The 12,946-nt window shown below is 47.0% G+C and overlaps 5 protein-coding genes across 5 annotated transcripts; 3 read left to right on the top strand and 2 right to left on the bottom strand.

Moving 5' to 3' along the window:
* Positions 1-848: 848 nt before the first annotated feature.
* Positions 849-4,713, top strand: GLAREA_10487 (Cytochrome P450; the record flags this gene model as incomplete). Its single annotated transcript, XM_008079588.1, has 6 exons — positions 849-917; positions 978-1,305; positions 1,357-1,885; positions 1,941-2,485; positions 2,840-3,067; positions 3,545-4,713. The coding sequence occupies 6 exons, from the start codon at positions 849-851 to the stop codon at positions 4,711-4,713; spliced, it is 2,868 nt and encodes a 955-aa protein (XP_008077779.1).
* A 1,504-nt stretch (positions 4,714-6,217) lies between these two features.
* Positions 6,218-6,493, top strand: GLAREA_10486 (uncharacterized protein; the record flags this gene model as incomplete). Its single annotated transcript, XM_008079587.1, has 1 exon — positions 6,218-6,493. One exon carries the CDS (start codon positions 6,218-6,220, stop codon positions 6,491-6,493), a length of 276 nt encoding a protein of 91 aa, XP_008077778.1.
* Positions 6,494-7,298: 805 nt separating this feature from the next.
* Positions 7,299-8,783, top strand: GLAREA_10485 (uncharacterized protein; the record flags this gene model as incomplete). Its single annotated transcript, XM_008079586.1, has 1 exon — positions 7,299-8,783. One exon carries the CDS (start codon positions 7,299-7,301, stop codon positions 8,781-8,783), a length of 1,485 nt encoding a protein of 494 aa, XP_008077777.1.
* A 354-nt stretch (positions 8,784-9,137) lies between these two features.
* GLAREA_10484 (NAD(P)-binding Rossmann-fold containing protein) lies at positions 9,138-10,174 on the bottom strand (the record flags this gene model as incomplete). The annotated part of the gene is made up of 2 exons (XM_008079585.1): positions 9,138-10,036; positions 10,081-10,174. 2 exons carry the CDS (start codon positions 10,172-10,174, stop codon positions 9,138-9,140), a joined length of 993 nt encoding a protein of 330 aa, XP_008077776.1.
* A 916-nt stretch (positions 10,175-11,090) lies between these two features.
* On the bottom strand, positions 11,091-11,518 carry GLAREA_10483 (NIF3 (NGG1p interacting factor 3)-like protein; the record flags this gene model as incomplete). Its single annotated transcript, XM_008079584.1, has 2 exons — positions 11,091-11,145; positions 11,235-11,518. 2 exons carry the CDS (start codon positions 11,516-11,518, stop codon positions 11,091-11,093), a joined length of 339 nt encoding a protein of 112 aa, XP_008077775.1.
* Positions 11,519-12,946: the final 1,428 nt, after the last annotated feature.

Genomic DNA, 12,946 nt, shown 5'->3' with positions numbered 1-12,946 from the left:
TGGACAGATGGGTGGTGAGCTGACATCTGCCGAATTCGTACCCGTGGGCTTGGAAACGAAATGATGACCATGAGATAGCAGCTGCTGATGCTTTTACTAATAATTATTTACCTCTATTTCTTACACTCACATCCCCGTAGACTCAAGATGTTAATCGTCACTTAAAATAGGGAGCTTCCTTGTCGCAAGTTCCTTAATCGGAATCTCCGCCCGTATACCCTTAGTAAATAAGGAATCACTTATTTAGCAAACTATATTGGTAGATTAGAGTTTACAGAAACTTAAAGTCTCTTGCTGATAAGACAATTCGCGGTTGACGGCTTAGACATTATATTTCACTGTTTTATCCCCGCATATTTAGCTGGCCATTAAGCGAGTGTGCACCTGCTAAGAATGCTCGTCGGACTTTCTGAATGAGGAATGTTTGACGACGGAGCGCCCAATTAGAAATGACGATTGCTCACATATTTCCCCCTCTTGTTTGCCGAGATCTTCCCCGACGAACGAGATGCGGGGTGCAGAGGTCTGGGGAAAGCGGAGGGGTTGGGGTACTCCCCCACATGTTCCGATAGGTTAGAATACCATGACCCACAACCTTCCGCAATGCAATGGTTGGGCATCTTTGATCTTTCCTGGGGTAGTTATTGATACAGAATGTTCACTATCTTGATTATGTAGTCTGCTTCACTTTTCCTATTTCATTACTGAAAAATAGTTGTGAAGTTGATCCTTCTTTTCTGATCAAAATCGAAATCACTTTCCATTTTTTTGCTTCATAACCCAGCTACCTCTTTGCTTTTAGTCAATCATAAAGGCATACCACTCGGTCAACGTTTACGAAATCCTTGATGGCAGAATATCAACCAGAGACAGCCGCGAGGAAGGGCTGGCGAACGTGCACCAAGGGAGACCCAAAGGTAAGTTTGGATAATTTAAACAATGAATGAGAGATCGACACTCAACTAATTGGAACCCAGTTATGGCCGGCATATATCAGACATATAATACTCGCAAATATGTGCATGTTTGTGTTCATAGGAAACCTCTATGCGGCCGGCATCTCAACTGGGTTTGCAGCCTTAGCGACAGAATTTAACGTCGGTTTTGATAAACTGAACGACATCATCTCCTACCCAGTTCTTGCATTGGGAGTTGGCAATTTATTCTGGACACCAGCAGCAATTTGTTTTGGCAAGAGACCTATTATCATTGTCTCTATGGTCATCTTCCTCGCCTGCGCAATATGGAGCATTTATGTGAAAACACTTTCAGAACTGGTAGCAGCTCGGGTCCTTGCCTGCTTTGGTTTGTTGATCTGTACAATTTATTGAAAAACGGACACTGACTTTGGCACAGCGGCCGGCAGTGTCGAGTCGCTCGGACCCGCGATTATTGCGGATGTCTACCAGGAGCGATACTTTGCGAGCGCTATGGCTGTATTTTCTCTGTCCCTCAGCGGCGGCTCTCAAATCGGTCCAACTATTGCAGGATTTTTGATTAAGTCCAGAGGGTGGCGCTGGTTCTTCATCTTGAACACCATATTGATTGCATGTAACCTCGCCTTTACACTGCTACTACTACCAGAGACAAATTACAAGAGACTCTTCTATGAGGGTGAAACGGCCGCTGAAGTCGACAAATCCGTCGTAAACGAGGTTGAGCATGTCAAGGGAGCTGAGGAATTCACCACCCAAGATTATACAGATCATACGTCAAGCAACGTGGAATATGCTAGTTCTTACTTCAGAGACCTTTTCGCATTCAAAAGTCGCGGGTTAGAGAATGGACATACTGCCTTATTGAAGCAGTTCTCCTTGCCATTTCGATTTGTTTTAATACCGCACGCTCTGTTCGCGGTAGCGTCGTACGGGGTCTTTCTCGGAGGGTAAGCATCTCATGTCCGCAAAGATTAGTGTATTATGCTAATAACGAATACTTAGGATCGTGATAAATTCCCTGCTTGCACCGCAGTTGCTGTCCCCACCGCCGTATCTCTTGAGTTCCTCTGGTTTGGGCATTTTTACATTGGGTTCATTCGTTGGAATAGTACTTGGATATCCCATTGCTGGACCTCTGACCGACCTTCTATCGAGGAGTTTGACAAGAAGGTGCGACAGGCATCTACCTGAGCATCGTTTACCTGCACTGATGATACCTTTTGTGGTCTGCCCTCCTGGCCTGCTGCTTTTTGCATACATTATCAATCAGCACGGTAGCATTTATAGCGCTGCAGTGGGAACTGCAATGCAGACCGCTGCTTTGGTGTTCGTTCCCTCTGTGGTGCTATCTGTGGTTGTTGATGCTTATCCAGAGGCCGGAAGTGAAGCCCTTGTATTGATTAATGCTGGCAAAAATCTGATTGCATTTGGAGTCACAGTCAGTGTACCCGTATGGCTTCATAGGGTTGGCTTGGTGAAAATGTACTGGCAAATGGCAGCGACTCAATGGGCTGTACTGTCGCTTGGTATCCCACTGTTTTTCTTTGGTCCGTGGCTTCGAAACAAAACTCAATTCTTGATTTGAAACCTAAAATAACTAAATTAGACACAATATATGATCGTGTACCTGTTGGTAATGGAATCCGGTTACGCTTCTTTTAGTAGTAATAGTAGTTTTTATTGTCGTCGGGCTGGCTATCAAAGCAGTCAGCCTTGAACTGAACTGTCAGTTGCTTATGTCCTTTGTTGTACATACCCTGGCTGACTTGGTCATTCGATTTTGTACAATGGAATGCTCTTTTTGTTAACGTATACCAGTATTCATATGATTGAACGTAGACTCGCTCTCCAATATAGTCCTAGGTTATACTGACGGAATTTCCGGCCGACCGGAGTTACAGGGAATACAATCCAGAGCACACCAAAAGTAGTCGCCTTCGGGCAACTAGCCAATCATTTCTTTTTAGCTACTCTCGTTATCTCTGAGTTTCCCCGCAATCAACAAGAAGTTTGGGTCACAAAGTTGCGTGCCGAACCCCCACAAATAGCAAATTTGAACTGCCACGCCGAAATGCCGGCTGCATTAGCGCAACCTAAGCTTGGCCAACTAGAACATAGCTGCACTCTACGTACGATATTATTAAAAATCAGCAAAGGATTCGACATCTGAGAACATATTTCATCAGTTTCGTATCCGAATGCAAGAAGGAACTTGAGACGAAGATGTTGTTTGGCTTGAGTTGGAGCATTATCCTTTCATGTGTGTTCTTAACGTACCTAGTACACAATATTTTACAATGGCTACTCGATCCATTACGGCACGTTCCAGGACCATTCCCTGCCCGGTTCACTCGGTTCTGGTACTTCTACAAAATTTTACAAGGAGATTTTGAAAGGACCAACATCACACTACACGAGAGATTTGGCCCAGTTGTACGGATCGCACCAAACGAATACTCTGTCAACGATATTACCGCAGCCAAGTCAATTTATGGGCATGGCTCTAAATTCATCAAGGTGAGGACTTTGCGTAGCAACCTTTCCGTTTTTAATGAATTTCTAGGCACCTTGGTATTGGGCGTGGATGCCACCTAATCCGGACCAAGCTTCTCTTTTCGCAGATCTCAACCCTCAACATCATAGCATACAACGGCGAAAGGTAGCATCGGCGTATTCAATGAGTTCTTTGATCAGCTATGAACCCTTTGTGGATAATTGTGCTTCTCTGTTAATTTCTCATTTCGACGCCGCGGCAGATTCTGGTAAGACCCTTGATTTTGGCCATTGGTTTCGATGTTACGCTTTTGATGTAATAGGAGAGATTACATTCGGGCAGCGCTTTGGACTCCTGGACGATGGCATCGATAAAGATGAAATTTTTGGTGCCATCGATGCTCGAAGTAGTTACAGCACATTCATTGGCATCTTCCCATGGCTTCATCAGTTTCTTTTTCCCCTGCAACCGACGACGGGGAACCATGCATATGTCGCCAAATACACCAAGCACCACATCGCTTTGCGAGAGAAACTCTATCAAAGCGGAGAAGAAAAACTATCAAATGGCTCTCGGGACTTCGTCTCGAAGTTCCTAGATCTCCGATCAACAGACTCTGGGATAACGACTACGGATATATTTACGACTTGTCAAAGTAACATCGGCGCTGGTAGTGATACAACTGCAATTACCATATCTGCTGTGTTATATTATCTTCTTAAACACCCGCAAACTTTGAGGAAGCTACAGTCGGAAATCGATGTTGCAGTAGTCAAAGAGAGTATCACGGAGCATATGTCCTTCAAACAATCCAACCAACTTCCGTATTTACAGGCAGTGATCAAAGAAGCCCTTCGTCTCCACTCGGCGACAGGTCTACCCCTTGCACGGCTTGTGCCTCCCTCGGGTGTAGATATTGGCGAATTTCACTTTCGCAAAGGAGCGACAGTAGGAATAAATTCTTGGGTGGCTCACCGCAAATCCTCTATCTTTGGGCAAGACGCAAATAATTGGCGTCCTGAGCGTTGGTTGGAGTTTGAAGAAGAGGGACGAGGTGCTGAGGTGGAGAAGTACTTTTTACCTTTTGGAATGGGTAGCAGAACGTGCATTGGAAAGAACCTGAGCCTCTTGGAAGTCAGCAAGTTGATATGCGAGTTGCTACGTCGGTTCGAGTTTCAATTAGACGAGCAGATACTCCAAAAAGACTGGACGACGACCAATGTGTGGTTTGTTAAGCCGGAGAACTTTATAGGTAAGGTTATCAAGCGTCATAGCAAATGAGATATACTTGGATTTTTTGCGTCGAATCCGAGGTCACTTCCCTGGAGAAGGGTCGATGAAATTATTATAAGTTGGGAGATTGAAATGTATGGATTTCGCACTCTTGAATAATAAGTGCGACTAGCCTTTTAGCGAAAATCATGCGTCTTAAGCATTGGCGAGGAGCTGGTATACTCTTTTCACCCGCCGGCTCAGTGGCACTTTCTTCATGATGATCACTTGACTGCGCCCATGAGAAAAGAGGGGTGGGTTGCTGGCTTGTTGGTGTTGGATGCTGTATCACTTGGACAATTGTGGCAAGGTCTGGAAATTGGCCTCAATGTAACAAAGTATCATAAAAGCCGGAATCTATGCGTGAGTGGTGCTTTCTAAGCCTTTGTTTTTCAAATTCGTATACATTGTAAAGTTTGCTTAGTGATACCATGAATTTCATAGATATAGAATATCTCCGCAGTAACGTGAAACAAAATCATAGGTCAATTAGATCGCGCTTCGTGTTTAAATGATTTTGTTTGAAATCGAAAAATAGAATTGCAAAAGCTCGAGGTAAAGGACGAGATCACTCGTCGAGTCAAAGATAATTACAGAATTATATTAGAAATGATCAACAAACTCGAGGGTTGCTAACACATCTCCCAGACAACCCCTACTTTACTGAAAGAATGACTGCCTGCTGAGCCCTGCCTGTAGGTCAATCAGTGGCCTGTGTTGGCTTCCAACACCTGTTTTCAAAGTCTTTTGAGCCCTCTCACATGTCAGTCTGGCTTCTCTCATTCTATCTCGACCCAAACTTGGACTAACCTAAAGAAATGTTCGCCAACACACCTGCACAATTTTAGCATTCAAACCGCACATCAACACATTTCCGTCAAGTCTAAAGGGTGAATGACGGTCAGATTCCACGAAATTTTAACCATACAGTCCACATCACTGTCCAACTATGGATGACAATACTCGTATCAAAATCAACACCAACAGGCCACATCGCTCGGATGAAAGGTCACCAAGCTTATCTGACACACCTCACATTGCAAAAATGAAAATCCGATTTGAAAGACCTCATCAGTCGGCCACCATGTTTTCAATATTCACAGCCATCATCTTTCTTCTTCTTCTTCTAAATCCCTATTTATCTTCAAGATCATCACCAGAGCACCACCAATCCTCAGAATTAATCCCAGAAGCCGTTGAGGAAATCATGACACCTCAACAACCCATCAAGCCAGTCGGATGATACAATCTGTACTACGACCAAGTAGCATTGGCAAAACGGCGGTATTTGGATCGTCAGCCTAAGCACCGTTGAGTTGGCTATCTAGGACTCGACTGCTTTCGCGACATGTCGAGGTCAATGAATTAGACCGAAGAAGATATCTTTTGTTCGCAGCTTCGCAAGTATGGCGCTAGTTTCTGGTCGCTGCCGCCTCGATCTGTATATCCTACGACTTGGTGTGAGAACATTGACGGTGCTGGAAACGTACCGGATATCAGGGTAAAATACGAGATGGCTTTCACTTCTGATGGTGGTGTGTGGGTTTTGGAGGTCAGCAAGGGCAGTATAAGTCGAGATGATTATGGGAACGCAGGTCTGGATAACGCGCTTAGCTTGGAAGAGAGATGTGAGGTGCTTAAGGGATTAGGTGCTAAATTCTGTGAGAGTCTGGACGCTTGTCCGGAGACGGCCATGTTCTTGGTAGATACAGCGGAGCTTTTGAAAGACCCAGTGGTTATGACTGAGCGCTGGGAATATTTGAATCATCGGGATAACCAGCAATATTGATTGATACATGATGACATGTAGTTCGAGCTTTTGGAAGGAATGAAGTCGTAACGTTTTGTGCTCCCAAGAATAGTATCGCGGCAAATGTGCCTGTGAGAAAAGTACAAATTGCACAAGGCAAAGATATGGAACAGACGATAGAGCTCAACCTTCGCAGCAGTGTCTTTGGGCTGGATTGAAGGTCGGAGTGTTTTCCCTACTCTAGTCCTATCTTCAACAAATGTTGATCTAAGTAGCAGTATAGGAGGAGACTTAACGGACACGTTACATTTACTTCTCTCATCCCCCATCAAGACCTAGTAGGCACGAACGTCAAGAATGACACAGGATAAAGGCAGTAGGGGGTTGAGAACATGTGACTTTAAAATCGTGACGAGGACCGTAGCATCCAGTACTCGCTCTTCAGGCTCGGACTGGATAGGTACTACAATCCTCTACGTAAAATGGTGTAGACCAGCAGCATTGCACAGCTCATCCGTCAACTGCAATGTGTAGGCAACTGCAATTTGCACCATGCTCGATATGCCTCATTTTGACTTCCAAAAGATAGGGTGGTAAGCAGATGCTACTCAGAATAAGACAATCCATCGCAGAAGGTCGTTTCGTTTAAAAGGAAAAGAAAAGTCGGATACAAGGACAACCTCGTAAAGGGAGGTGGGGTGGGGTAAACACAGACGCGTCGACCTTTATCTGACGCGTCAATACAGACAACCTCGGCTCCGAATATCAACATCAAGATCAACAATCGCAGCAAACAGCTTAAACCTACGATGGCAATTGACAAGCATCATCCGTGACCTTCATCATGTCGGGTCTCTCAATTCCCACCATATTTGCTCTCGCATCGACCCAGCTCCTTCCCTCGTCGCATCCTACCGTCCACAAGACATTCGCGCGCCTGTCCCGACCGTCTCTCTTGTCGCTGGTCCTCGACTGGCTCGACGAGCGGAACCAAGAGCTCACAGCGCCATATCTCATCCCAGACGACGACGAGGAATTCGACGCGCAGGATCTCTACCCACCGGCGGCGTCCTTGGATTCCTTGCGGGAAACATACAGCGAGCTGCAGGCGGGGAAGGGAAGCAAACGCGATGTGGTCGACCGGGTCATCGAAGGGGATTGGCGACATGGGATAACCTTATATCAGCTTGCGATGGCAGACATGCAATATCTCTACGACCACCCAGCATCGCAGAAATGGACCGCATTGAAGCTTGCGCGGTTGTCGCGCGAGGAAGAGTCCCCCGATCCGGCACCAAAGTCAATTCCACGCTTCCATCCTGCAACGTTCCTGCGGAATTTACAGAATGAAGTACTGCCTGACGTCAAGGCACATTACAATCTCGACCGCCATGCTTCACTCCCTCTGTTAATCCTTCGAGTCTTCATTATCGAGAGTCCATACAATACATCATTAGCTCTGGCACAGAAGCACACTACTTTTGATACCAGCAAGACATTCTATATTGCGTTCCCAGATGACTCGCCATTCGTATACGTTTCTCTCACAACATCCTTAGCATCGTCTGGCTCCTCGAACCCAAGATCGGAAAACAAGAGTGTACGAGCATTAGTATTAGAAGGCATTCCGAAGGCATTCTCACGGCCACGAGAACGTTACAAGCTCCAACCCACAAACATGTCCGCGAGAAACCTAGCTGCGCTTATCGATCGTCGAGGCGGCGGAAAGACGAATGCCGCGGGAGGAGGCTGGAGTATATATACCGAAGAGAAGAAAGACGGATCCGACAACCCTCTCAACACGCAATTACCCACTCCCGAACCCTCCCTGCCGGACGATATGGACCAACTCAACCAAAACCTACCACGAGGCATGAAACGTCGCGCCCACGAAGACAACAACATAGTCAAACGCCGAAAACTTCTCGCGCAAGGACGCTTCGGAAACACAGCAAAAGCAGACGACGGAAAAGGTATCGAGCGCTTCGACATCCGTCTAGCTGACGCCTTCCCATCTTTCAACTTCGCCAACACCGAGGACGAGTATCCTCTTCCCGACGAGCGCCCTGTGAAGCGCAAGGGGCGGCGAAGTAGCATCACGATGGTTCTGGATGATGGTGCTGGGGAGGAGGAAGATGCAGGCGAGTTTCGTCCTGATATTCGGATCACGTTTCAGGGATCGCATGTTTTTGCGGGAGTGAGGGAGTTGGTAGAGGCGGGGGTTGTGGATGGGATGAGGATGCCGGGGTGGATGACGGGGGAGGAGGGGGTTAGTTGTGGTGTTGTGAGGGAGGGGAGGATTAGAGGTGAACGTGGTAGTGGATTGTGAAAAGTGTAATTGGAAGTCGGGGATTTGTATGATTGATGAAAGGGCAAGGCTGGCGTTTGGGCGAGGTAGAGTCCTCAAGATACCCGGGTTATAGTGGCTATCGTACTTCATGATCGATTATTGCAATAAGTTTAAAGGAGATCAGCAGTGCCATGAGAGCATTCTTGTTTATTGAACTTTCGCTGGCAATCTTACAGGTGTCTTTAAACTTGAGTACTCAAATGTATACACGTCCCTTGACAACATTAACTTATATATCCCTCCACCGCCTCCTCATTCCGATAAAGTATTAATAGGAAACTACTGGGTATCTTTAAACGAAACTACTCAATATATACACACTTCATAACAGTATCACCTCATATACCCCTCCACAGCCTTCTCACTCCACCCCCACAACCTCTTCGCTTCCTCCCCATCATAACAAGCCCAACTCCCCTGTCCTTTAACACCAACCGGCGTATAAAACTCCCCACCCTCCACCTCCCCCCTTCCCTTCCCCAATTTCCCGACAGCCGCCCACAACTGCCCCCTAACACCACTCTCCACCCCCTCAAACCCCACCACCGGAACCCTCATCGCCACCCACCTCCCCACCTCCCCCAACAACCCCCAATCCCGCTCCCCAAACGTCTCCCGCCACAACCCCGTCGAAATCACCCCGGGATGCACTGCCACACACGTAATCCCCTCCCCGCTATACCGCCCCGCAAACTCCCGCGCAAACAACGCATTACAAAGCTTCGAGCGGGCGTACCGATACAACCCCGCCGCGCGAAACGCACTCCCGGCTTCCCCTAAACCCTCATACTCGATCCCGCGTCCGTATGTGAAGATCATGCCGACGGAACTTAGGACTACGACCCGTACGTCTGCGTCCGGAAGCGTGGTGGTGTGTTTTAGTAAGGGGAGGAGGAGTTGGGCGAGCAGGAAGTGACCCAGGTGGTTGGTGCCGAATTGGATCTCATAGCCCTGGGCTGTGAGGGCGGGGGGCACGAGCATGATTCCCGCGTTCAGGAAGAGGATGTCGAGTCTTTCCTCGCGGTTTTGCAGTTCTGCCGCGCAGGACGCGACGGAGGAGAGGTCGGAGAGATCGAGCGGGATGTGTGTTATGGGACAGCAGTTCGCGATTTGCGACTGGATGGAGGATATAGCTGCGTTGGTGGTAGAAGCGTTGCGCGAGAGGATGTAGATGTGTGATGGGTTGTGGGGGGCGAGGCGGAGGACTGTTTCGTAACCTAGACCGGCGTTTCCTAAGGGTGTTAGATGGGTGTATATAGGGGAAGGGGAGACGTACCGCCGGTTATGGCTATTACTTTTCCATTTAGAGAGGGAATGGAGGTTGTGGTGTTGAAGTCTACTGTTGAGCGCGAGAGGAAGCCGAAGAGCATGGTGTTTTTTGTGCTAGTGGCAGATGGAGGATCAAGGCGGTTTGGTGGGATGTTTGGGGGAGGATATGAGCTGAACTTGTCTAAGGTGGATGTGTGATGCCATTGTGAAGAATGGATGAGGCTGGAAGTGGGATTGTGGATTTAGAAATCGCTGGCTTGGGACGTTCAATTAAAGGTTTTGATTGGTTGCGCGGAAGATCGTCAATAAACGGATTTTTGCCGAGGTCTGTTTTCAGACGACTTCGAGACGGCAACCCAGTCGTGGAGCATCGAAATAGATAAAAGAATTATCCCTAATTGTTTACTCTATACCGATAATCTTTTTGACTCATTCCGCAGATGCAGAAGTATTGGAACAAATCTTTCATCCATCAACCTTTTACCGGTTACGATCCAAAATTGACCTTTGTAAGGTGGCCTTTGAGATTTTTGGCACATCCGCATTTAAAACTACATAAATTCCCTCGAGACCCTTAATTGAGGTGATTGCAATATACCTGAGCTTTCTATAGCTTTCTTAATACTTATTCGGCTATTTTCGACAGTTTTAAGGTCACTACATAGCAATTTGCATGTGATTAACATATCTGTGTTGGTGATGAAGTTTTTATGGTCTGATCAAGCTAGTTACGCTCTTCAATTTAACTGTCTTAGGTGCGTATGGCCTGCCGATGTTCTCCAGTAGTATGGGTTATTTGAGGTGGTCGAGAACAACTCAGAAGGCCAATCGCTAGAAAGTCGTCAGATACTGGTTGCAATCGGAAATACCGCTTGGATTCTTGCACCTCGTTGACTTTCTAGATGGAGCTGCGGTCGATTAATTTGAGAGCAATGGCCGGATCCACAAGAAAGTAGTCTCAAAACGAAACTCCCGGAAGATTGCTACGCCTGAATCGGATGATTGCTATATCTGAATTCAGAAATCCTCCAACTTAACAACGCCATATGAAGGCTCCTCATATGGATGAGCACTACGAAATTCTGTCAGCCAGCCCCAAAAAGCAAAGAATGTCTGTAACACAATACTGCTTAAACCCGACACCAAAAACAGCAAACTCACCTCTTCAACGCCGCAACAGCCTCCCTAGCAACATCCTCACCAAAGCAAATAGCTTCCACTCTAGCCTCCTCCGTGTGTTCCAATGTACCGACACTTCCTATATGCGGATTCGCCGTATCTCGGGGTCGAAATTGACCTTTACCCGAGACAGTCCAGCAGCATTCTGTGTAGTTGCCTCCAGGATAGCGACCTGCACCTGCGGCGAAGATGGCGGTTTTGCAGGGTTCGAGGGCGTGGAGGGGTGTGAAGAAGAAGAGTTTGTACTTTGCTGTTATAGATGCCATGGTTGCTATTTTAGAATCGGATGTTTATTTTTGGCTGCGTTCTAGTGTATTTGGTATGATCGTGATGGTGAGGTGCTTGGAATGGTGATGTTGGATATCGAATGTTATTCGTCGTGCTTTATTGGGAGTAGCTACTGACTCACGTGATGCCAGGGGAATCACTCCTAGCTAGGTACCCAGTAGTAGCAAGGGACTTTCTTTATATGTATCTTGCGGCTTTGAAGTAGGTAGTATGCGTGTCCGGTGGATTTCTTCGTTAGAACTTTATTAGCACCGTCATCGACGAGGGATTGTAGGCGAAGTCATTTTCGAGTACTAACAAGGAAGCGGACGGCCAAGGAGAGCATTTAACATACTACTGGTAGGACATATGAGTGATCAATATAAAGCTTACAATTAGTTCTTGCTCCTTGCAGCTTGTCAGCAGAAAGAAATGCGACAGTTTGAGCGAAATTGAAACTTTCTTGTCGGTCCGCTACTTTATTCTAATTATATTTATACACTCTACTAATAATATTATACAGAAAAGATGTTATGTACTCCTCAATAATCTTTCATGGACGTTTAGTATGATTTGTGCAAAGTACTAAAGTAGGTACACCATGAGGTTTTCATTGAAGGATCCTTTGCGAAACAGCTGGAGTTCTGCAGGTGGGGTTCCAGGTTGTTTGGGGGCTAAGCGACGTCACTAATCAGGAGTGCGCCTCGACCGTGCATCTTCGGCCCGGGTCGGAGCAAAATACGGCCTCTTGCTCGTAAAGGCACCCCAGCACGCTGTCTGGGAGACCAATAGACTGCCGCGTGATATCGCGCAGCGTTTCAGCTCATCCCTTCCCCCCCTTTTCCTCGCCTACTGCTTACCCCATCTTTCGGCAGTGTCCCGACTTTCAAGACCTTTCATCTCGGCATATTCCATATCACAGTTGGCATCACGAAATCTATCCTCTCAGTGTGTTCATCGTACCGCCCGAATGTGCTTATCTTTGCCCTTGGCGCTGGCCAGAAGATGCTAAAGGGCGCTCACAAATGATATTCATTCATGGCGCAGATGGTTGTTAGTGCCGGGATTCTGACACGGCTATCACTATCACAGCCCTCGGGGAGGGTGGCTTAATCACACCCTATGTGCCCTCCCGGCCGCGGGGAACGGCTTCTGTTTGGCTGGCTATACAGTGTGTAACCTCACTGTTGGTTCTTTGGGAACTCGACTTGCATATCCAGTTGCTGTGTTTGTACAAGCAAGTCCAGGCATAGAAAGGCTCAGCGCCTACGCTTGTCAGCCGGCGTCATGTTGCATTACTGCGAAGTGTTCTTGATATGAAAGGCCGCCATTTCTCGTCCTTCTCCTTGCCTCTCAAAAACGTTTGAAACCCGTCTCGACCTCTTTTGCGACTGTCGTTGTACCATTCTATCGTATATCATCCTTCT

The sequence above is a fragment of the Glarea lozoyensis genome (assembly GCF_000409485.1).
Source record: "Glarea lozoyensis ATCC 20868 chromosome Unknown GLAREA12, whole genome shotgun sequence".
NCBI lineage: Eukaryota > Fungi > Ascomycota > Leotiomycetes > Helotiales > Helotiaceae > Glarea > Glarea lozoyensis.
This window is presented reverse-complemented; position numbering and strand designations above follow the sequence as displayed.